This window comes from Pavona decussata, unplaced genomic scaffold, assembly GCF_977016875.1.
Source record: "Pavona decussata unplaced genomic scaffold, jaPavDecu1.1 SCAFFOLD_85, whole genome shotgun sequence".
In the NCBI taxonomy this organism is placed as follows: Eukaryota; Metazoa; Cnidaria; class Anthozoa; order Scleractinia; family Agariciidae; genus Pavona; species Pavona decussata.
In genome coordinates this window covers 423,475-445,560 of record NW_028145503.1, presented here as the reverse complement: position 1 = coordinate 445,560, position 22,086 = coordinate 423,475, and the positions used below count along the sequence as shown (strand labels likewise).

General features: G+C 40.4%; 3 protein-coding genes and 1 long non-coding RNA gene across 6 annotated transcripts; 1 reads left to right on the top strand and 3 right to left on the bottom strand.

The window, feature by feature from the left end:
- The first annotated feature begins 1,523 nt into the window (after nucleotides 1-1,523).
- LOC146475133 (uncharacterized) lies at nucleotides 1,524-19,613 on the top strand. Of its 3 annotated transcripts, none has more exons than XM_085116135.1 (7): nucleotides 1,524-1,677; nucleotides 4,025-5,067; nucleotides 5,723-6,720; nucleotides 7,624-7,791; nucleotides 16,291-18,192; nucleotides 18,555-18,687; nucleotides 18,986-19,613. In XM_085116135.1, the coding sequence occupies exons 2-7, from the start codon at nucleotides 4,838-4,840 to the stop codon at nucleotides 19,089-19,091; spliced, it is 3,537 nt and encodes a 1,178-aa protein (XP_084972261.1). In that variant the 5' UTR covers nucleotides 1,524-1,677; nucleotides 4,025-4,837; the 3' UTR covers nucleotides 19,092-19,613. The 3 variants fall into 3 exon arrangements, with proteins under 3 accessions (XP_084972261.1, XP_084972262.1, XP_084972263.1); XM_085116136.1 differs by lacking the exon at nucleotides 1,524-1,677 and adding an exon at nucleotides 2,706-3,313; XM_085116137.1 differs by lacking the exon at nucleotides 1,524-1,677 and having other exon boundaries at nucleotides 2,706-5,067; nucleotides 5,723-6,336; nucleotides 6,376-6,720.
- Nucleotides 7,642-20,206, bottom strand: LOC146475132 (uncharacterized). The gene is made up of 3 exons (XR_014866000.1): nucleotides 19,875-20,206; nucleotides 18,535-18,621; nucleotides 7,642-7,779 (listed from the first exon to the last, which is right to left on the bottom strand). It is a non-coding gene; the product is annotated as an uncharacterized LOC146475132 (long non-coding RNA).
- LOC146475135 (uncharacterized) lies at nucleotides 8,117-11,705 on the bottom strand. Its single transcript, XM_085116156.1, has one exon. The coding sequence runs from the start codon at nucleotides 11,574-11,576 to the stop codon at nucleotides 9,039-9,041; it is 2,538 nt and encodes an 845-aa protein (XP_084972282.1). The 5' UTR covers nucleotides 11,577-11,705; the 3' UTR covers nucleotides 8,117-9,038.
- On the bottom strand, nucleotides 11,552-14,916 carry LOC146475134 (uncharacterized). The gene is made up of 3 exons (XM_085116161.1): nucleotides 14,738-14,916; nucleotides 12,767-14,377; nucleotides 11,552-12,410 (listed from the first exon to the last, which is right to left on the bottom strand). Exons 2-3 carry the CDS (start codon nucleotides 14,316-14,318, stop codon nucleotides 11,665-11,667), a joined length of 2,298 nt encoding a protein of 765 aa, XP_084972287.1. The 5' UTR covers nucleotides 14,319-14,377; nucleotides 14,738-14,916; the 3' UTR covers nucleotides 11,552-11,664.
- Nucleotides 20,207-22,086: the final 1,880 nt, after the last annotated feature.

The following is a 22,086-nucleotide window of genomic DNA, read 5'->3' as shown; positions in this document are numbered from 1 at the left end:
CTAGAATTGAAACTCGTTGTTAAATACTTTAATCATATTGTAAGTTGATCGAAATAGAGACAATCTATTTGTACGATGGTGCTGTAGAGTTAAAAGTGCTACTGTTAAGCTTCCTGCCTTCTTTTGTAAACTGTCGCCGAATCATCGCGTGATATTTTTTTTTTTTAATATATTTGTTAATTGTTATAGTAAAATTCCAATAAAATGAAAAAGAAAAAAGCTTTGGTCTTAAGCATGTGCAAAGAATAAAGCCTATAGCAAATTATATATTCAAATTAGGCAGTATTTGGATTGACAAGTTAATCATTTTGCCCCAAGGCGGCCATGTTGCATCATCGAGGTCTGTCGAGAAGACCTATTGATCTTCGACGACCACATGAACACCCAAAACATCAGTATTTCATTTTTCGGTAGTGAACAGTAGAGACATTGCATTAAAAAGTTTGGGGTTGACAAATGAGATACACTCCCGCCAATCCAGTTGACAGTTATCATACACCGTCAAACACACCGATAACCGTGTTCGACGTGTTCCTGTCAATGACTTTCCACGGAATTTGCGCCCGTAAGAGAGACGAAATTGAATTGTCATGGGAATGGCCTGCTTTTTCCAACACAGCTACTTACATACCAAGGAATGTCTTCGAGAAGGTCACATCTTGCGCTAGGCGCTGTGGTCTTGAGTCATTAATTTACCAAGCTGTTACAACGTGGTCACCAAGTAATATGCAAGTAAGCAATGTATGGTCTCCTTTTAATACGTCTTTTTATACGTCTCCTTTTAGCTCTTTACTTAGGCTCAGTTTAGCTTAGGAGAGTTAGTTATTTCATGCCCATCTGCATTTCCATCATTCCCAAAACCAAAAGTTACCACAGTCAATTAAAGAAAGCTTCTATTAGATGAGGGGGAAAATTATACAATTAAGATGATCATCTGAATACCTCTAAGCAGAGAAGAAGCTGATATTTCCCCCACTTTTAGCTCTTAAACCCTATTTACATTAAATTCGTATATCCTATACGTTGCAATGGAATGAGTCACGCGATCCTTTCTGCGTAGTATATATAATTTACAATGGGATCAATTTTTTTTACCACGGATCATTTTTGTTTCCCACGGGATCATTGCAATTTTGGGGGATCAGGGATCATTTTACAGTCACTGAACTCTGGCGATCAGGGATCAGAAAAAAGGGGGTGAAATGCAGAATCATTAAAGAAAAAAACATACCTCGTTACGACCCTGCCATGGGCTAATTCAGGTCTAAAAAAAGAGCAAGGCTGATTAACGTTCAGGAAAGTATATTTTCCAATATTTCTTCAGGTATCTTCATTTAAAAATACCAAGAGCGGGGTACACATTTGCAGGTTCTGCTTCCTTTAACAGTTTCTTTAATCCCTTTCACGGGCAAATTCCTTGGACTCTTGCAGCATTTTTTTGCAATACACGTTAGATATCTTATATGAAGTGATCCCTTTAAATGTTTGCTGCTCGTGAATACCAAGGACTCAAGTTTTTTTGTAACGTCACAAACCGTTGTTGTTTGGCTCGCGAGCACAAACAAAGTAGTCGGTATTTAAGTGTGTTTTTGAGCCACTTTCCACTGCAGAAGCTCCCAGACTGGCATCATAAAGCTGGAATGGAGAGTAGAGGCAATCCTCTGAAAGAATCCAGAGGTGAGAGATAATTTCATAGCGACTGGGAGGTCATAATTTTCGCATCGAGTAATGCCCGGGGTAGTCAATCGATAATATCGATAATCGATAGCATTCGATAACAATCGATAAAAATCGATTAATTTTTTCGAAATTCGATAAAAATCGATAAAATATTTCGTTGTGAGTAATCGATAATTATCGATTTTTGAATCAGGGCTATCGATTTTATCGAAACTGAATTATCGTTCCAATTTTCGAAACGGCAACACCTAAAGATATTAAAGAACTCGCAGAGACACTTATAACAACTTCCCTGTTCGTAAAACGATATAAATTGCTTCATCTTTTCTACAAACTTTTAGCATTACTCAGCGTGTTTTGTATTTGAATGAAATCCGATATAGATCCCTGGTTGATTATTTCACTGTTTTATTTATTTGCTGATGTAACACAATCGCACGCTCGTTGCTTTTTCACCCAGTTTTTTAAAGGGAAAGATGTTTGTGATTTTTTGAGTAAAGATATAAGCAAATCATCTAGACGCCCTCGTGTTCGTAATCTAAATTCTTCTTGTTCCCCATATTTCTTAGGTTAAGCGCGGTTTCAAAACCAACGGAACAAAGGACGAGAAAAAATTTAGACAACAATCTTGAAGCCGAGAACCCGGAAAAGGAAAAATAATTTACGTTTGTAATCGAACCCGGTTAATCGACCAATAAAATCAGGAAGAAAATCATAATGCAGTCTCTTTGGTCTCTTGTACAGTGTTTGTCAACAAATCATTTCATTGCCGCCTTTGAAATCTACATTTAAAGAGTCACAATCAAACGCTCCCTCAACGGAAACAGGATAATTTTTATCGATTCAATAACGATCGATCAATGCGATAAAATCGATAACATTAACACTCCGTCGGCGTGTGAGTATCGAATTTTATCGATTGACCGATAAAATTGTTATCGTTTAAGTTCAATTTATCGATAGATATCGATTTATCGAATGATTTTCCGATATCAATTTTTATGGATTGACTACCCCGGGAGTAATGGCGCCTCACGAGTGAAGACTAGCGGCTAAATCCAGAGATTGCACCGGCCTGTCATTGGAAGATAAAAATAGCAATTGACCACAGTGTCACTTATACATTTCATTCTCCTCGTGCTGTGTGTGCTGTCATCAAACCTTTCAAAGCTATTGTATTCGCATTCGCATCGCAAGTTCAAACCGTAAAAGTGACAGACATAGAACGATAAAACAGTTCATATGTTGTAGTGAATCTGACCGATTTCTTAACGGAAGACTCGCTTTCTGTGTAAGATTTGAATAGCAGTAAGAAACATATTCAGTATTTACCTCGCCGAACATTTCTGTGACATTTTATCGTGCTGCCGCGTCGGTGCAATTCCTGTCGATACCGCTGTTCAATCTAAATGCAGGGATTGCACCGAGCGCTTATTGGTCAGTGAGATTTCGTCATCCATCTAATTAAAAACGATCGGGAAAATTTCGCGCTCACTTCTCGATCACACGCTTGAAAGAGCAATCCTTACTGCCGTCCCTAGCCTGTTGTTAATTAATACTTTCTTGGGGTTGCTTCTACAATATCTAGAATATTGTTGATAATATCCAGAATATTGCCCACATGGAATTCTCGGTAAGTATTATTAGATCATTTTGTGAGTGAATTATTTTGTACGAACTGTGCGTGACGCGTTAAATCACGCCCGGCCGCCCTGCGTCTTATAAGCTGTTATAAGCGACTAGTAGAAGTTGTGATTTTTAAAATTTCGGACTCAGTATTGTTTAACTGCGGTTTGAAAGCAGCTTCTCAGGTACATGCAATTATTTAAGTTATCTGTGGAGGGTAGGGGAGGGGAGGGGAGGTGGGGGGTTTGAGGGAAGGCAGTTAGGGTTAACTAGGGTTACAATCCGTTAACATTGGATTACCGTCAGGTCAAGTCTCCCCAAGTCGGCTCTCTTTTATTTTTTTTCCTTCTTATTTTTTTCCTGCAAAATAAATTCACAGCAGCTCATGATCACCCTCAGCATTCCACCCCCCCCCCCCCCGTCCCCTTTTTAATAACAAGAAGAAGAAGGATCTGGGCTAGGGGAAGCGTATTCTCCCATGTGGTTTGTGATTTCCCCCCCCCCCCCCCCAAGACTTTTTTTAAAATAGACTTATAGACCTAATAGATTTAATAGGCTTAATAGTTCTTATAGGCAAACCACATGGGAAAATACGTTTCACATTGTCTAGTATAAATGCAGACAAATTCAATAATAGAAGAAGAACGTCAACTAATCCAATTTCATATTTACAATAAACCATATTTATTTTTCCATTAAATTGGATATTTTCTCTCAGGATGGTGACTGGTTGAAGTCCAGCAAAAAACCAACTTCGTGTGCACTAACCAGCCATTCAAGAAAAGATGCGTTTTTGTTCAAGCTGCCACAAACAAAATTTCCACGCAATGCAAGTGGTGAAGTGGTAGTTTCTGCTACAACCAAAACTCCCACCGACCCATTTGCTTTGAAATATATCCCACCTCTCAGTCTCCTGGAGAAATGGAAGAATGAGCTCAGCTTCTTTGCAAAAGAAGCAAAGGGCTTCTATTACCTGGAGCTGGGCTCACAGTCTTTCACCATGTCTGGTTTACAAGACATGATAAAAATGCATTGTGCCAGAGATGTACAAAGGTCAGTCCAGGTGGAACTCAACTGGTTTTCAGAACCATATCTGAAGCCATCAAATGTGATGTACCCTGCTGATGATTCCATTAAGGCATTCCAGGAGCTACTGTACATGGCACCATTTGATGATTTACTTCCCGGATTTGGCATGTCCCCAAATGAAATGGCCGAACTGTGTGGTAATAGATGGGTTTCCAGTGACCACCTGCTGTGGATGGCTGAAACCTTAAACAAGGAAAACCCACACACATTTTGCAGCGTGATAAATCCCATCCTGGATGTCGAGGGCTTGGCAGCATGAAGACTGCAACCACTCCAACCAAACAGCCTTCTGTTCTTTGTTAATGTGGCTAATGGTGGAGGAAAGCTTGTGTTGGCAACAGATGTTCAAAGAGGTTGCCACTGGACATTGTGCAAGGTAAACCACAGGAACAAGTCCATCATATATGCTGACACCCTTGGCTGGCAAATCCCAGAGGGGCTGATGGATAAAGTCAAGCGATTTATCACTGGGGTTTACAGCGAAGATATGGCTGACTATGAGGTGATCATGTGCCACACACCTGGATGTAACGTGGGTGGCCACCACTTTTGTAGGTCATCGTGTGCCATTTATCCAGTGCAAACATGCTCAACTGTCTGTGGTGTCATTTCCATGGTGATGGCTGCTGTGGCAACACATAAACCAGACCTTTTCCTTCAAATGACTTCAAGGTAAGTAGATCTAAAAAGCTACTACAAACTTTTATATATATGTATAATGACTTTTAGCAAATCTATTATTAATAGTACAGTGATTGCTATAGTCTTCATTTGGCAGGAATTAATTTATTGACTGGAGTGATCACTATGCCTTGAACAGAAAAGTTAACACTTGTCAGATAGCTTCAGGTGGATAGCATTCCTTCCTTACCTAATCATGTCAAACAACTAGTAATAAACAATGCAATCGGTTATATATTAAAAAAAATACTATCTAGTGGTAGGTTATATATTAAAAAAAATACTATCTAGTGGTAGTGGAAAGAGGGAATAGCTGTTAACCGCTTAAGTATAGGGGCTTGGGAGCCTAGTTACTATGGAAATTCAGTTATAATGAAATAGACTGAGTTACCATATTTTGACTCCAATTTTGACTCCAAAAGATCAGCAAGTTTGATGAAAATCTAAATTAAAAGTCACCAGCTGTAGAACAAACATCTGTATACTACGAAAAGTGTGTCCCAGTACCTGTTGTATCCAATACAACTAGTACTATCTTAATTCTCTCATTTTTGGAAGCTGTCCCCAGGCCCTACTAATGTTTTAATATAATGGTGACAAATTGGATTGAAACAATTAAAAATATAATTATTATATTTCTTTCAAGGACTTCCCTTGGAGTTAAAGACAACTACCTTCAGAAACCCACAAGGTATTCGAAATACCTCAGGAGGGTTATTGCAACTTGGATGGTGGAGGGAAACATTTCTATGGAGTATGTTATACCAGCCTCTGACCAACCAGCCACTGGCCCAACAGCTACATGGACCGAGTCGGACCAAGCCACTGACCCAGTAGCTGAACAGACCAGCAACCCGGCCGTTCATCCAGCAGCTAAAAGGACCAGCAACCTGGCCACTGATCCAACGGCTAAGCAGACCAAGTCGGAACCAGCCAATGATGCAGCAGCTAAACGGACTGAGTCGGACCAAGCCACAGGTAGCCCAACAGCTGAACGGACCAAGTCGGACCCAGCCACTGGCCCAACAGCTAAATGGACAAGCAGACGGGCCACTGATCCAACAACTAAACAGACCAAGTCGGAACCAGCCACTGACCCAGCAGGTAAAAGGACCGAGTCGGACCAAGCCACAGGTGGCCCAACAGCTGAACGGACCAAGTCGGACCCAGCCACTGTCCCAACAGCTAAACGGACAAGCAGACCGGCCACTGATCCAACAGCTAAGCAGACCGAGTCGGTACCAGCCACTGACCCAGCAGGTAAACGGACGTCAGACCAAGCCACAGCTGACCCAACAGCTGAATGGACCGAGTCGGACACGGCCACTGGTCCAACAGCTAAACGGACCAAGTCGGACCTACCCATGTCTACTGACAAGACCCAAAAAGAAACTGTTGAGTCATCAACAAATTTGAAATGCCCCTACTGCTCTGAAACATTTGCCAGACCCTACACTCTCAAGAGGCACATTAAGAGGAAACATAAACACCAAAGTTCTGATGCTGAGATTAATGCCACAGGAGCATGCATCTGTCACCACTGTGGATTTCGTTGCAAACGCACCTGTGATCTCAGGAAACATTTATCCCGCCAACATAGTGTGATATTCAACTATGAGACAGTTTCTTTTGAAAATAAAGCAGGTAAGGGTAAAATTTAGTATTAACAATAGTTAAAATAACTATTTACATCAATTTTATAATCAAATGCATTTTCAACACGTTTCTAGATTTATTTATTTACCGTATTTACTCGAATAAGCGCCGCCCCCGAACAAGCGCCGCCCTCGATTAAGCGCCGCACATGGAGCGGAATGGTTAATAAGCGCCGCCCTCGAATAAGCGCCGCAGCACCGGTGCGGCGATTATTTGAGTATTTCCATAAGATGATAAAAATACACTGTAATCGCTGCAATGCGGTTCTAAGCCAACAATGGGAATTTATTTTCATCAATAGTGATGTTTTCAGTTCGAAGTGAGTATATCTTGATGCTCTTTCATTTAGTTCTCTCTTCAAAATGTTCGCGTTCTTCAGTTCTTGCGTGAAGGCTGTAAACTTTGCCGGTAAGAGAAGCCCAACCTCCCTCTTTCTCTTTCCTGTAACTGTTGCAGTAAGGAGATTGTCAGCGTTTGCTTGTACAATCAAAATGTTTTGGCTTTGTGGTATGAGCCTTTTAATAAGCGCCGCCCTCGAATAAGCGCCGCACAGGAGACACGAAAAATTAAATAAGCGCCGCGGCGCTTATTCGAGTAAATACGGTATTTATTTATTTATAGTTTGTAAAAACTACTATAAGCATATCTTTCTCACTGTAACCATTAATAAATTGTCAATTGTCACATGCTTGCATATCTCTATATATGACATTCACTATCTGCAGATTCCATGGCATGAAGCCAGGAAGGATATTAATTGCCCCTCCTACTGGCCAGGATGGTATATACTCTAACCCCAGCATTATTTTGCCATGTAAAGTAAAGTTTCTTGTTTCAGAAGTTACACATTTAATTATGGTAAGCATTTTTCCACATCTATTTTATTTTTAGAATTTGAAGTATGGAAATCCACTGTTGAAGACCTTCAGTGCTGTTCTTTTGTGAAGATGAGTGGTGGCAGGGTAACCGAAAAGTATGGAGAAGTCCAGTACTTCAACTGTAACAGATGTGGCATGTATAGACCTTCTGGAAAAGGAGTGCGTCTACCTAAGAGCCAAGGTAAATAAATGATGAGGACAGTTTTCATTTTGGTACGGCCTACTTGTGATAAATTGTATTATTATTATTATTATAATTATTATTATTATTATTATTATTATTATTATTATTATTATTATTATTATTATTTATGGATGGCAGTGCACAGGCAAAATGAAGCAAATCCTGCACTCTGATTGGCTACCCACACGGTCAAGATGGAGCTATCTTGCCCGCTCACTAGGTACTCGGGATTGCCCATTCTACCTGCATGCCTAGTATCGACAGTAATAGTCCATGAGCCAAGGCCTAAAAAATTGATTTTCGTAGCACCCCCCATGGGACATAGTGACTTTGGTATCAAATTAAAGCTTATTATCTGTATTTTACGAATCTACTTGTTACTTTTTATGTAACTGGTGCATGAGCGAGAAATACAACTGTTTTTAAGGGGGGGTGGGTAAGGAGAGATTGCAATGTTAAGTCTATAGCAACTATAAAATAGTCAATATCTCATCAAATACCAGACACATTTACACCAAAATTGGCAGGAATACTTATCTCGTCAAAGTAAACAAATTTCAGTTGGCAGACAAATATGCAGTGTTGCCATAGCAACGGCCACCCTCTCAATAGCGAATTAGGGCCAAATTTCTTACTTTTATGATCCAAATTTTAGAAGTGAGTACTATTTAGAAACAAATTATACACCCAGAAGTAAAAGTAACTGTTAATCACCAATTTTAGATGTTACCGGCTTGTAACAGTTCAGGAATTTTGCACAAAATATTGTTCTTGGAGTTGTAAGTGCCAATTTTCCGCACAGGGGGTGGGTTAGGATGGTCTTTGATGTGAACTCTAAATGTCAATATCTTTAAACACACTAATGCGTTTGTAGTAAAACTTGGTGAGAACATACCTCTTATGAGAAATAAGAGATTGCGCATTACAGAAGCTGTCTATATTGTTGCCATGGTAACGGTTGCTATGGATTTCATTGTTATTTAAAATTGTTCCTCAGGTAAAGAATATTAATGGTATGATAATAAAATTTGTATGAAATATTAAACAGCAAAAAAGCTATAAAGTGTAACTTTTGTCATATTCAACAAAATGATGTCATCTTCTTGTGTTACTATGGAAACTGTTGATAACTAACCCTTTATTGTTAACATTGTTTCTGGGTAAGACTATAAGTTTGCAGTAAATGCTCAGGTTTATACTCTACTTTTGCAAAGGACCCTGCGCATTGACAAAACCTAAAATGTCTAGCTCTCATCATCACCGTCGCCACCGCCGTCGTTATCATCATCATCATCATCATCATTATCTTCGTCATCACTTTCATCATCTTCTTCATTCTCTTCCCCGTTGGCACAGTTCATGCAGCTGTCCTGACATGCACATGCCTCTGTGCAACGAAGACCATTGTTAACGCAAGAGCAGCGTCGTGTAGCACATGATCCTTTGCAGCCACAGCAAACAAGTTTCATCACAGCATCGGGGGCAGGAGCCTGATCAGTCCAGTAGATTTCCAGTTGGTCCTCCTTTAACTGCCAACCTTGCCCATTTGGAGCTTGGTCCATATTCGGTTCTAAAGCATGCTTCCAGATGAACGCCTGATAGTTTGCGCGCTTGAGATGGTTTTCCAGAGCTGCTTTTGTTGGGGGAAGCTGGTGTGACTGGAGGTTTTTGCTCTTGCAGAACAGTCTGTACCTCAGTTCATTTACATCATTGCACTTGGGGCCATTGTACAAGGCACAAACAAACTGTTCCAGCATATTCAAATCTTGTACTTCAGCAGGGACGCACTCACCAAGATTGCTGACGATTCGCCTTAGGCCAGGATTCGACTGTACAATACCAAGAGCTTTCTTCTTTCCTTTGCTAGAAAAGGCACTGACACTATCACAACCCGTCATGGCATGCAGACTTGGTAGTACCTGACATATCTCTGGGCCAAGCTTTGCACATACGTGAGGGATGCTGACAATGCGAGACCTGTTCCTGGTGCCACTGATCAGTGTCATTTCAGCGGGAATGAATGCTTGATAATAGCAGGCTAGCACTTCCACATCTGTATCTGATGACTTTATAGCGATGTGCTGATGTCCATTTCGAGACGCATGATCTGCATGTAGGAACATCCTGGTGTCGGCTTCCTCTTGATTACTGCAAAGGTCCAGGACTGTGCTTGCACTAATTGTATCCAGCGAAACTTCCAGTTTGGTGCAGATGCCTCCGTGAGCAACAAAGAGAGTGTGGTCTTTAATCTTCTGTGTGTAGACTGGATTTGCTGACCACTCACGTACAAGGAAGTTTAAGAGACCCGTTTTGTTACTTCCATTCGCCATGAACTTTCTCCACTGACGTGGGCAGAACTGTTGCGGGCTGGTGATGTTTATGACAAGCTGACCATCCCTGCCTCGCTTGTTTCTCTCGGCATTCTTAATCGAGATGGGGGGATATTGATCACCCACAAAGTCAATTCTTGTTGCCTCTCCAGCCTCCGCCAGGATTATGGTCATCACCATCTCTGCCAGCTCAGAAAATTTATCAGGCACCCTGACTAGCGTCTGTAGCACCGCCATTGCGTCCATGATGATAGCCGTCGTCTGATCAGGTAAACTTGGAAGGCACTCAACTCCATCTTCGAGTAGCTTAGATAAAGCAGCTTTGTTTGTCTTGGCTAACGAACCATCAAATGAAGCTAATGACCACGGGAGAGGGCCAAGCTCGTGGATCAGAAGCTCTCTCAGGTCCATGTGGCGGCTCTGTCCAATCACCAGTAAACGGGCAAATAGATTCCTGTCTGATCTGATCACGACGTTCTTGTCTCCTACTGTTAAAGACGACTTCTTGCAGGCATCACGGAAACTTCCCAGTTTCAGTTTGGGGAGTGTTTCAAAGAATCCTGTTGCAGTAGTTACTAATCTCTCCTCTACAAATGAAGTCAACGCAGTGGTTCCCTTCTCTTTTGCCATCAAAAGGTCCCGCTTCATACTTTCACTGGCAACATACCCAGAACTGAGGCTAGTGAGTTCTTCAGATGGTCCAAATGGATTTTGCCAGTTACTGAGCACTTCAACCACTTTCTTGACATCTTCCTCGTCTCTTTTCATGCGAGCTGAACCTATCTCCTTGTGCAGGCTTCGCTGGTCTTCTTGAATTCCTTTGGTCATACTGCGGCACTTGTCAACAAAAGCAGCACGTGAATGGGCAGTTAGCATCCATCGTTGGACAGCACCTTTCCTCAGGCTGAACCCTACTATTCCTCCCTTTGTTTTAGTACTTCGGTTCAGTGTTTGTTCAATGGTTTGATCCACTGGCAGCTGTGAAAATCCATGTGATGTTGTCCGCTGGACTCCAAACTCACCATTTGTTAGAAGGGCATGTGCCTCTGGGTGAGTGTCTTGCAGCAAAAGCATGTGTGCCAAGTACACCGGCAAGTAGCGGGCATAATTGATGTGGTCATAGGCGAAGAACCATGGTAGCATATTCTTGATGCTCTCCAAGTGTAGGTCCCAGTTCCCTTCTCTGGTTGCTCGGACAAAATTCATCACCAGCTCTACCATCTCCAGGTACGAATTCCAAAACACTTTCAGCGGGCCGTTGTTTTCTTTGCAGTATTCATTGTACAGACTGAACAACACCAGGAAATCAGGCATGGAAAGAAGCTTGTTGAATTTCTCCTCCTTGAATTGCTTTTGGATGTCCTCTACGACGTCAGTGAGGTTTACGTAGTTGATTTGGTGACCGTTACGAACCAACCATGACTTGAAACCCGCCCACTGGAGTCGGTGCATTGCTTCAAAGACAATCTAAAATAAATTTAACATAAATGTTTAAGTATACATCTTGTAGCAATCATGTAAAGATTACATCCAATTTAGGTCAACGTACCTTATGTGTACGTACAGCTCGGTTGTAGTGACGGCCTTCAAGTACTCCAGTCACAGATCCTGAGCCAACTATACCACTTTCCATCAGTATATCTGCAAGTCCAGCATCTCCAAAGCGCTTGCCAATGGCGGAGAGGAAAGCACAGATAGTGTGAAAAGAGCCAATCCTGACTACCAATCGCTGGAACTGTTGCTGGTTCTGCCAGAGCACCTCAAGGGCCTTTGCATAGATTGCTTGATCGAACGCAACAATAACGTCCTGTTGCCCGAGCTGGTCAGCCATTTGTAAAGATCTCTGCAGCACAGTATAGACAGTAGGAAGCTCTGTAGGGCTGGCTTCAATAACTGGACAGTAGCCTACAGAGCATTCACGCGGAACATTGTTCTCACGTAGCAACATGTTGAAGCCCGTCCACGCCGGTATTACTTGGCGTTGACTTTCTGTTGTCGAGAATAGCGTGTCTTCAATAGGCCGTCTACAGAGCATCCAACCAAAGTCGATGATTCGTGCATATGCTGTGACTTCTGGGGATGCCTGTTTCACAGTGGCGACATCAATGGCAAGCATGCTAGGTCCTTTCCGAGGTCCTGAATGATAAGGCAGTACATCTGTAGGGATGCAGGCGATGGATCGGTTCTTGGATCGGTTCTGGTTAATGGACATGACAGGTGGTAAAGCGCAGGTAAGAGGTTTGCGCTGAACAACAATGCCATTGGTGCAATGAGTGGTTCCCTTCCCTATAGTAAAATTCAGCGAATACAAATATTGGTACAATAAATGTGCTAAAGTATGCACTTTACTCCTAATAATTGTCACTGAGAAGCCCCTTTGAGCAGTGTGTCAATAAAGTATTGTAATTGCTGTCTAGACAGGGGGTTTAATAAATGCTATAGAATCAAAGCTTTTAGTTGGTGGAATGTTTTCAAAAACGTTATTATTGAAATGAGGATCAATAGGAACTGAGTCGATAAAATTGAAAAAAAATATAACGACTATGCAGTATTGCATAGTACCTTGCAATAGATCTACTCACTAATTAATGGAACAACAAAATAATAAATGTTGTTTGTTTCACCATAGACTCGGAATTTACCTGACAAGGTCTCCTCTTGTAGGTCGTTGTTATCCCAACAGAATACACCAGGGACGTTAGGGTAACACACACTTGGAACCAAGGCGCCATTCTGCTGCTTCGAAATCTGATTCTCAGCTAGAGCTGTCTCCACTTCCTCTATTTGGGAGTATGATAACCCGTGTCCAAATCTATTCAGAATTGTTATCAATTCAACATTTCCTGTAAGGCTCTTTACACTCATTGGAAGGACGACATGTTTCGGAGTCTTTATGCGTCCACGACTGACAGAATGTATCAGATCCTGAGAAAGAGAGAGAACAAGGCGATGGACGTCTGGTGAGAGGTTTGAAACTCTTTTGTCAGAATAGTTTGAGTCAGATGATAGAATCCAAGCCATCATGTTATAAAGGAGGTCAGGTACTATAACACTGTCACACTCTAGATCTTCTGCTGACCCAGGTGGCCATGGCATTGTTGGTTTCATGTTGGCAACTAAGCTTCGTATCATTTTAGCAGTATGGTAAACTTGATAGTTTCCCTCTTGTTGTATATCTGTCAAATCTGTCTCACTGTCACTCTCTGGCATTTGCTCTCCCTGGATAGTATTCTTGAATACAGTTTCTACCACTTTGCCTGTTTCAACTTCTGTATTATAGACAAGTTCTGATTGATTCTGGTTTGATGGCTGGTGAAAGGACAATCTTTGTCCAAAGCATCGCGTAAGCCGGTTCTTCAGCTTCGATGACCTGTACGTCATTCCATGTAATCCTTCTTCTGCAAGGTGGGATGTGTATTTTTCGATGAGAACAGACATCGGAATGGCTTTTGCAGCAATGAAGACTTCCTCTTCTACAAAATCTTTGATTTTGATAAAGGCTTTGTTGTAGCTTTCGTTTCTGTCATCTTCTTCTTTACAATTCTGCTCCTCTAACTTAACCAGGTGCTTTGGGCGAACATATTCTTTGTAGCATGAACGATGGTATTTTATCTCCATAGCGATAGTATCTTGACCTTCAATATGCAACAGCATACGGGTGTCATTCCGAATGTGGGCAGCCTTTACCAAAGCTGCACTACCAAACTCACTTATGTTTAGTGTAAGCGATTCTCTCGTTCTTGCTCCTCTCACGTTTCGATGCTTGGCCTTGTCTTTCTGACATATTGCACATTTGTCAACATCTAATTTTTGAGCTTGTGACCGGCACACCCTTTTAGGTGGAGGCTCAGCACTGCTTGACTCCTCAACAGACTCCTCTTCATTTTGATCTTCTCTCGCTGGATTACATTGCTTTTGTTCCACCTTCTTCACTTTGTTGACGTCTGTGTATTCTTGGTAGCATCGCCGATGATATCCTCCCTTCGGTCCCTCATTCCAGTAGTCCTTCATCACTGTCCATATTGCATCCTTCCTCCTACTCGAGCAGTGTTCAAACTTTCTCCAGCTTTTATTGGTAAATGACGTTAACTTCTCTTCAACGTTTTCTTTAACATGGCAAAGACACTTACTCCAATTAGGCTTTTGTATGGAGCCAATATTTGAGCGCTTTCTTGATCGTACAATTTCTGCCATCTCATTACATCAGATTGTTGTAGACCAATATTATTTTTTCTGAAGATCCCGAGATATTACTGGGAAGAAATACAAAGATAGCTTTGAGCCAAGTACATAAGCAAAAATCAGTTGATCAATCGTAAGTAGACTGATCAAAGACTCATCTGAGTCATCTCGTAAAGTCATTTAAGTCTATATGACGTTAGCTCCGGAGGGGCTGGGTACACTGAATAATGTGGGAATTCGCTTTCCAAAATATTAAGGCCTGAAAAGTGATTTCATCGATCGATAATTCTTACAGGTATTCTAGAGATGTTTTCAGCTTTGAACATAACATTCACTGCTAGTATTCTTAAAGATGTTATTTGCGAGTAGTTGTTATATCGCAAAAAATCAACATTTACAGAAACTAAAGTGAAGAAACAGCATTATCTTACCTTTTTTCTGTAAACCATTTTCCAAGATGGCCGCCCATGACTGATAAATGTGAATTGCATTGTGGGATGTAAAACTTGGAATGGAATATCATTGGAATAGTAAATAGTGGATTCTGGTCAAAATGTAGCAGGTTTTCTTCGGAGAACAAATGCACAAACCGCTTCACTGATTTTTCTTCAGCCAGAAAGTATCAAAAACCTATTTTGAGTTTTTTTTCTATATTATAATAAGATTTTTGTCCTATTTGTTAAATACAAACAATCAGTGTAATTAATCTGCATAAAATGCAATACAAATAAAATTTGTGTGCTTTTGTATCATTCGAAATGCAAACGAGTAACATGTGCATGAGAAAGATGCTTAAGAAGCCTTAACCATGCTTTTGTTTGTAAAGCGTATTTCCATAGCAACGGTTGTCAAGGAAACATTATGTTCTTTAAGCTATGAAACTATTTACCAATTATATAAACCAATTAACGATACGATCTGATCAGATTAACAATTCTGACATAATTTTAACGTTTTGAGTAGTTTTGTGACAAAACATACCTGACCCACCCACCCTTAAAATTCGCCTTGAACGTAAAGTGCCGTCAGGAAACAATATAATTTATGAAAAAAATCATCTAGTTTAAATGATGCAAATGGTTCTTGTAACTGGAAATGCTTCACTGCTCATCAAAATAAAGTTTACATAGTTAAAACCATTTAATTTCGTTTAATATCTGTGTTTTTGTGTTTGCTTAGCAACGGTTACCATGGTAACATACGATTTAGATACAGACATGCAAGTGTATAGCACTCTACCTAAACTACATTTTGAACAAAATTTGTCAATATTGATGAGCACTTTTTTGAGATACCAACTTTCTAAAGTTATAAGTATATTTCAGGAAAAAATTCTCCTTACCCACCCCCTCTTAAACATAGTTGTATTTCTCGCTCATGCACCAGTTATATAAAAAGTAACAAGTAGATTCGTAAAATATAGACAATAAGCTTTAATTTGATACCAAAGTCACTATGTCCGATGGGGGGTGCTACGAAAATCGATTTCTAGCCACTTTTCAGGATTTGGCTCATGGACTATAAAGCCAATATGTAATAAATCCTTTATTGGCCAAGCTTGTTCAGCCAAGATGGCAGGATATTGTCCTTGTTCTTCATTTTGCGGGTTTATGGACCTTGAATCGTCTCAGTCCATAAACACACATAAAGGAACTTGGCCAATTTCCTGCCGTGTCATCTTGACCTCACGCTTGGCCAATAACCCATATATATTTGCCACTTTTACACTGCCTGACCCCATTTCTCTTGGGAACACTACAATTTATATACAAAAGGCACCAAATTTATGTATAAAATAGAAATTAATATGACAGGTTTTGTTAAGTTAAGTAGAAACTTTAAAAAAGCTGAGCCAAAATATGGTATGAGAAATAACTAAACGGGGTACTAGTTAATTAAATTTAATCAATGTCAGTAGTATGATGACGTATTGTATTGAACAGATGTACCTGACAATAGCACATGTACTTCTTGTTGTTTACAGGAACCTGCAAACTTAACATGAATTGCACGGCTGGTTTGAAAGTGTGCACAACAAGTGATGGCAAGGTCTCTGTGCATGCCTGCCATACACATCATGGGCATGCAGTTGAATTACAACACACTTGGCTGTCAAAACAGGGGCGCCAAGAGATTGCTCGCAAGATTCAACAGGGAGTACCAGCAGACAAGATCCTTGATGATATTCGGCAGTCCATCCCTAATAGTCTACAAAGGCATCACATCCTTGACAAAAAGGATATCAACAACATCCAACAAGCATATGGTCTGAAGGATGTCCAGCGGCATGCAAATGATCAAGAAAGTGTCCTTGCTTGGATTGAAGAATTCCAAAGCTCACCTGAAACAAACCCCATCCTGTTTTATAAGATGCAAGGTGAAGAAAATGAAGAACACCCTCTACAAAAGGAAGATTTTATGATCATAGTGCAAAGCCCTATCCAGAAGACCATGCTTCAGAAATTTGGTGCTAAGGGAGTCTGCATTGATTCTACTCATGGGACAACTGGGTATGACTTTTACCTGACAACCCTAATGGTAGTTGATGAATTTGGTTCTGGGTTCCCTGTTGCATGGTGTTTGGCGAACCATGAAGATACTACATTCATGACAATGTTTTTTAACATTGTAAAGGAGAACAGTGGCCCAATTAATGCAGAGTGGTTTATGAGCGACCTGGCAAACCAGTATTACAATGCTTGGGTAGGGGTAATGGAACACCATCCTAAGAAGCTAGTATGCACATGGCATGTTGACAAGGCATGGAGGGAGAACCTCAGAGAAAAAATTAAAGACGCCACAGTTGAAGCTGAGGTGTACAAGATGCTCCGCACAGTGTTGGAGGAGACTAGCGAGACAACATTCAATGACCTGCTGAGCAAAGTACTTCACCAGCTTCAACATAATGACACCACTTCTGCATTCCACAACTGCTTTGACTCAGAATGGGTCCCAAAAGCACAAGAATGGGCCTTCTGCTACAGATGTGCGCTTGGCATTAACACAAACATGTATGTTGAGGCTTTCCACCGCACATTCAAACACAATTACTTAAAGGGGAAATTCAACAAGCGTATTGACACCTGTCTTCTGAACCTCCTCAAATTCATCAGGGACAAAACATATGAGAGAACAATAAAACTAACAAAAGGAAAGCTGACTACGAGAATTCGAGACATTCAAGTTCGCCATGCAGCTGCTTTGAAACTAAAGGCCATAGATGTCAACACAAAGGAGAATGGATTGTGGGAAGTCAGGTCTGAGGACCAAAAGCGAGTTTATAATGTGCAACAACTTAGTGAAGTGTGTCCAGAAAGCCACTGCAGTTTGAAATGCCATTCCTGTAAGAACACATGTCCTCACACATTTTCTTGCTCATGCATTGACAGTCTCATGCGTGGTACTGTTTGCAAGCATATTCATCAAGTTTCCCTGATGCTTGCTGAAACTGACATCAAGGTTGATTCATCAATCCCCTCACCAGCCACTCTACATCTTGGAGATGTGGACAATAAAGCAGATGAACTAGAGGAGTTGGTCAGAGAAATCAAGAAAAGCAGCCCAAAAAGTAATATTGCAACGCTGAAAATAAATGTGAAGGCAAAGCTCTTAGAATTGATAACTGCAGTTGATCAGTGCGACAATGAGGAAGCACTGAATACATTACACAAAGGACTGTCTGCCAAGCAGTTTCTTTTCCAGTCAATACAGAAGCACCCTGCTCCAGCAGCAACAATACCTTTAAAAGAAAGTGGTCCAGCAAACAAGAACTTGGACAGGCAAAGGCGGTTCTTCTTCTCAACCAAGAGAAAGAGAAAAAGACAGGAGAACATAAGGTATTCAAAACCAACACAAGAGGAGAAGGAAAACATATTTAAATCCAAAGGTCAGTCAGTGTATTAAAATGTAAAATGAATTCCAGTAAAATTATAATGAGTTAATGAATTGGCAGGATCGCAAACAGACAATGGAAATTTAACAGCTTTCCCCTCCCCTTCCCCCTTCCTGTATTATAATCATTAATTTGGTATAATTTTCAGAGGTGATAGCAGTGTCATAGATTATAGGATTTTTAGTGCGATCGCTTAGTTCAATTTGCAGTGCCAGAAAATATTGCTGAATATTTACTGAGGTCTACATCATCTCAGAAAACATATACATTCAGCAATCTTTACAAAAAGTTTTTGATAATCAATATTGTTAATTAATTATACCTTTACAAATTTACCTTTGTTATCATAACTTTAGACTCCGATGGCACAACTATAGAGGTCACTGCATGCGGATTGGATCCTGATGACTGGGTATGCCATGCCTGTCAAACAGAAAATGATGACGTCAACATGATTCAGTGTGACAGCTGCCTAAAGTGGTTCGGATGGTAATTAAGGACTACAGTTTCTTTTAAGTTATTAATATTATTACATCATCTATTTTAAATTATGGTAGATATCCTAATGAAGTATACGTATGTAAAGATACACTAGTGCATGCAGACTCTCGTATTTACTTCCTACCTTAGAAACACGGTTTCCGAGGAAGAAAGGAAGAAAGAGGATCTGCCCGCTTGCTATTGAGATACACTAGCAGCTCACATATATATTTACCGGTAATGACATAATGAATTGTTTCAATTTAGACCACAATTGTTGACAACTTGATTTTTCCATCTTTAACAGGGACTGTGCGCAACTAACAAAGGAACCTGAAGAGGATAACTGGTACTGCAGCACTTGCTGTGATGACCAGAAAAAACAGGCTCTTTTGCAAAAGCTTTGGAATTAATGACAATTTAACCCAAACACTTGTTTAATACAGCTGACTACGTAATATGTGCTTCTGATAGCTTAGGTCGCATTCCACTGGATCCACTGGATAAGTCGCTATCCAGCGGAGCAAATATACTCCAACCAATGCTTTTGGCAAGTTTTCAACACAATCCCATTCTTAAATTTGACTTATGCTTCTACTCTATTCACAAATTATAGGGCTATCGTGAAAATCTTGCATACATTTTATCTGCCGGATAGCGAACTATCCTGTGGATAAAATTATCCGCCCTTTGAACAACTGGGGCCTGACCAGTGTACATGTGCATCTATTTGTTATTTCTATCATAATTTTTTATCTATATTTTGTTGCACAGATTTAAGTGGTGTGGCTATCTTGATAATAATTTAGTCTTGACTCAAATATGTGTCATTATAATTTAATTTATTCATAAACATTTCTTGTGCCTACATTTGTTATAGACTGGTCAACTTATTGTAAATGATTTAAACATGAATAAATTATTAATTATTATTATTATTTGGGGTGTGTCTCACAGTTTTCAGCAGTTTTCTGGCAGAACTGAAGGAAGTAGTAAATTTTATAATTGGCTTTTCCAAAGCTCCAAATATCTTGGCTAATTCCACTCATGTCTTTTTTAAGTTTTCAGCGACTTGTTTGCAGCATAATAATAACATAATGCTGATAATCACAACCGGAATCTCAACCGGAAGTTAATTGTCCTGGCCTATCATTGTGTCAATAAATAAACTAAAGGTTACTAGTGAAAACACGTACCTTTTTACGCATAATGTCCACAAATGTAGCACAATATCACCATTATGAATTGTTGAAACAGCGGAAATGCAAGACTTGAAAGCTGAGCATGAGACGAGCAAACATTCTCCCTGTTTGTTCACTGATAGCCTGCGAACGCAGACTCATTTCCGGCTGTCGAGATTCTCTCCGCCAAAAAATAACGGCGGAGAGAATCTCGACAGCCGGAAATGCGTCAGCGTTCGCGGGCTGGTTAACTGACCAATAAGCGCTCGGTGCAATCCTTGCATTTAGATTGAACAGCGGTATCGACAGGAATTGCACCGACGCGGCAGCACGATAAAATGTCACAGAAATGTTCGGCGAGGTAAATACTGAATATGTTTCTTACTGCTATTCAAATCTTACACAGAAAGCGAGTCTTCCGTTAAGAAATCGGTCAGATTTACTACAACATATGAACTGTTTTATCGTTCTATGTCTGTCACTTTTACGGTTTGAACTCGCGATACGAATGCGAATACAATAGCTTTGAAAGGTTTGATGACAGCACACACAGCACGAGGAGAATGAAATGTATAAGTGACACTGTGGTCAATTGCTATTTTTATCTTCCAATGACAGGCCGGTGCAATCTCTGGATTTAGCCGCTAGTGAGTGAAGTTGTCTCTCTGGCCGTTCTGTGGATGGATTCCTAGACATACCAAGGCAATTTAGCCAAGATTTGACTTCAAAAGAAAACAATGCGCGAAATATTTTGTCAGTAAGACCGGGTGGCTCAACACTTATAAAAAAAAACATCAAAATTAGCATAGCAGGAATCCCGTTTCGCTGACAAATAGAAATTACCCACAATGCAACTCGGCACAAAAAAAGAAATCACAGAATGTGCCTAATAACCAATCGTTCATGCTTCACCCGCTGGGCGATTAACAGACAAATATCGAGTAAAATAATTAGTTATGAGATTAAGGTTTCCTGTCATTAAAAAATTTTCATTTTTGTTGCATTTTTCTCTCGGTTAAGTCCCTATGGACCTCAAGGTGTCGAAAACATCACTTGGGAATCATTTTTAAGTGCAAACAATGCCCTAAGAAATGATTTTAGTTTTGACCCAAAAGTGCAAAAAAGTGAGTTTATCCTTTGTGGGCTATTTCTTTGTCCCCTGTCCCTTGGGAGGCCTGGAAAGTGTCCCCGGGGATGTTTTCAGACACGCTGAATTGATTGACACCTTTTGCAGGAATATTTCTTCGGTGTCCAAAAATCGACTTTTTCCTTCGTGGGGGTACGGGCAATTTTGCCAAAAATGGCCAAATTTTAAAAAAATTTCGAGTTTGCATTTTTCTCTCGGTTAAGTCCCTATGGACCTCAAGGTGTCGAAAACATCACTTGGGAATCATTTTTAAGTGCAAACAATGCCCTAAGAAATGATTTTAGTTTTGACCCAAAAGTGCAAAAAAGTGACTTTATCCTTTGTGGGCTATTTCTTTGTCCCCTGTCCCTTGGGAGGCCTGAAAAGTGTCCCCGGGGATGTTTTCAGACACGCTGAATTGATTGACACCTTTTGCAGGAATATTTCTTCGGGGTCCAAAAATCGACTTTTTCCTCCGTGGGGGTACGGGCAATTTTGCCAAAAATGGCCAAATTTTGAAAAATTTTCAAGTTTGCATTTTTCTCTGGGTTAAGTCCCTATGGACCTCAAGGTGTCGAAAACATCACTTTGGAATCATTTTTAAGTGGAAACAATACCCTAAGAAATGATTTTAGTTTTGACCCAAAAGTGCAAAAAAGTGACTTTATCCTTTGTGGGCTATTTCTTTGTCCCCTGTCCCTTGGGAGGCCTGAAAAGTGTCCCCGTGGATTTTTTCAGACACGCTGAATTGATTGACACCTTTTTCTGGAATATTTCTTCGGGGTCCAAAAATCGACTTTTTCCTCCGTGGTGGTACGGGCAATTTTGCCAAAAATGGCCAAATTTTGAAAAATTTTCAAGTTTGCATTTTTCTCTTGGTTAAGTCCCTATGGACCTCAAGGTGTCGAAAAGATCACTTTGGAATCATTTTTAAGTGCAAACAATGCCCTAAGAAATGATTTTAGTTTTGACCCAAAAGTGCAAAAAAGTGACTTTATCCTTTGTGGGCTATTTCTTTGTCCCTTGTCCCTTGGGAGGCCTGAAAAGTGTCCCCGGGGATGTTTTCAGACACGCTGAATTGATTGACACCTTTTTCAGGAA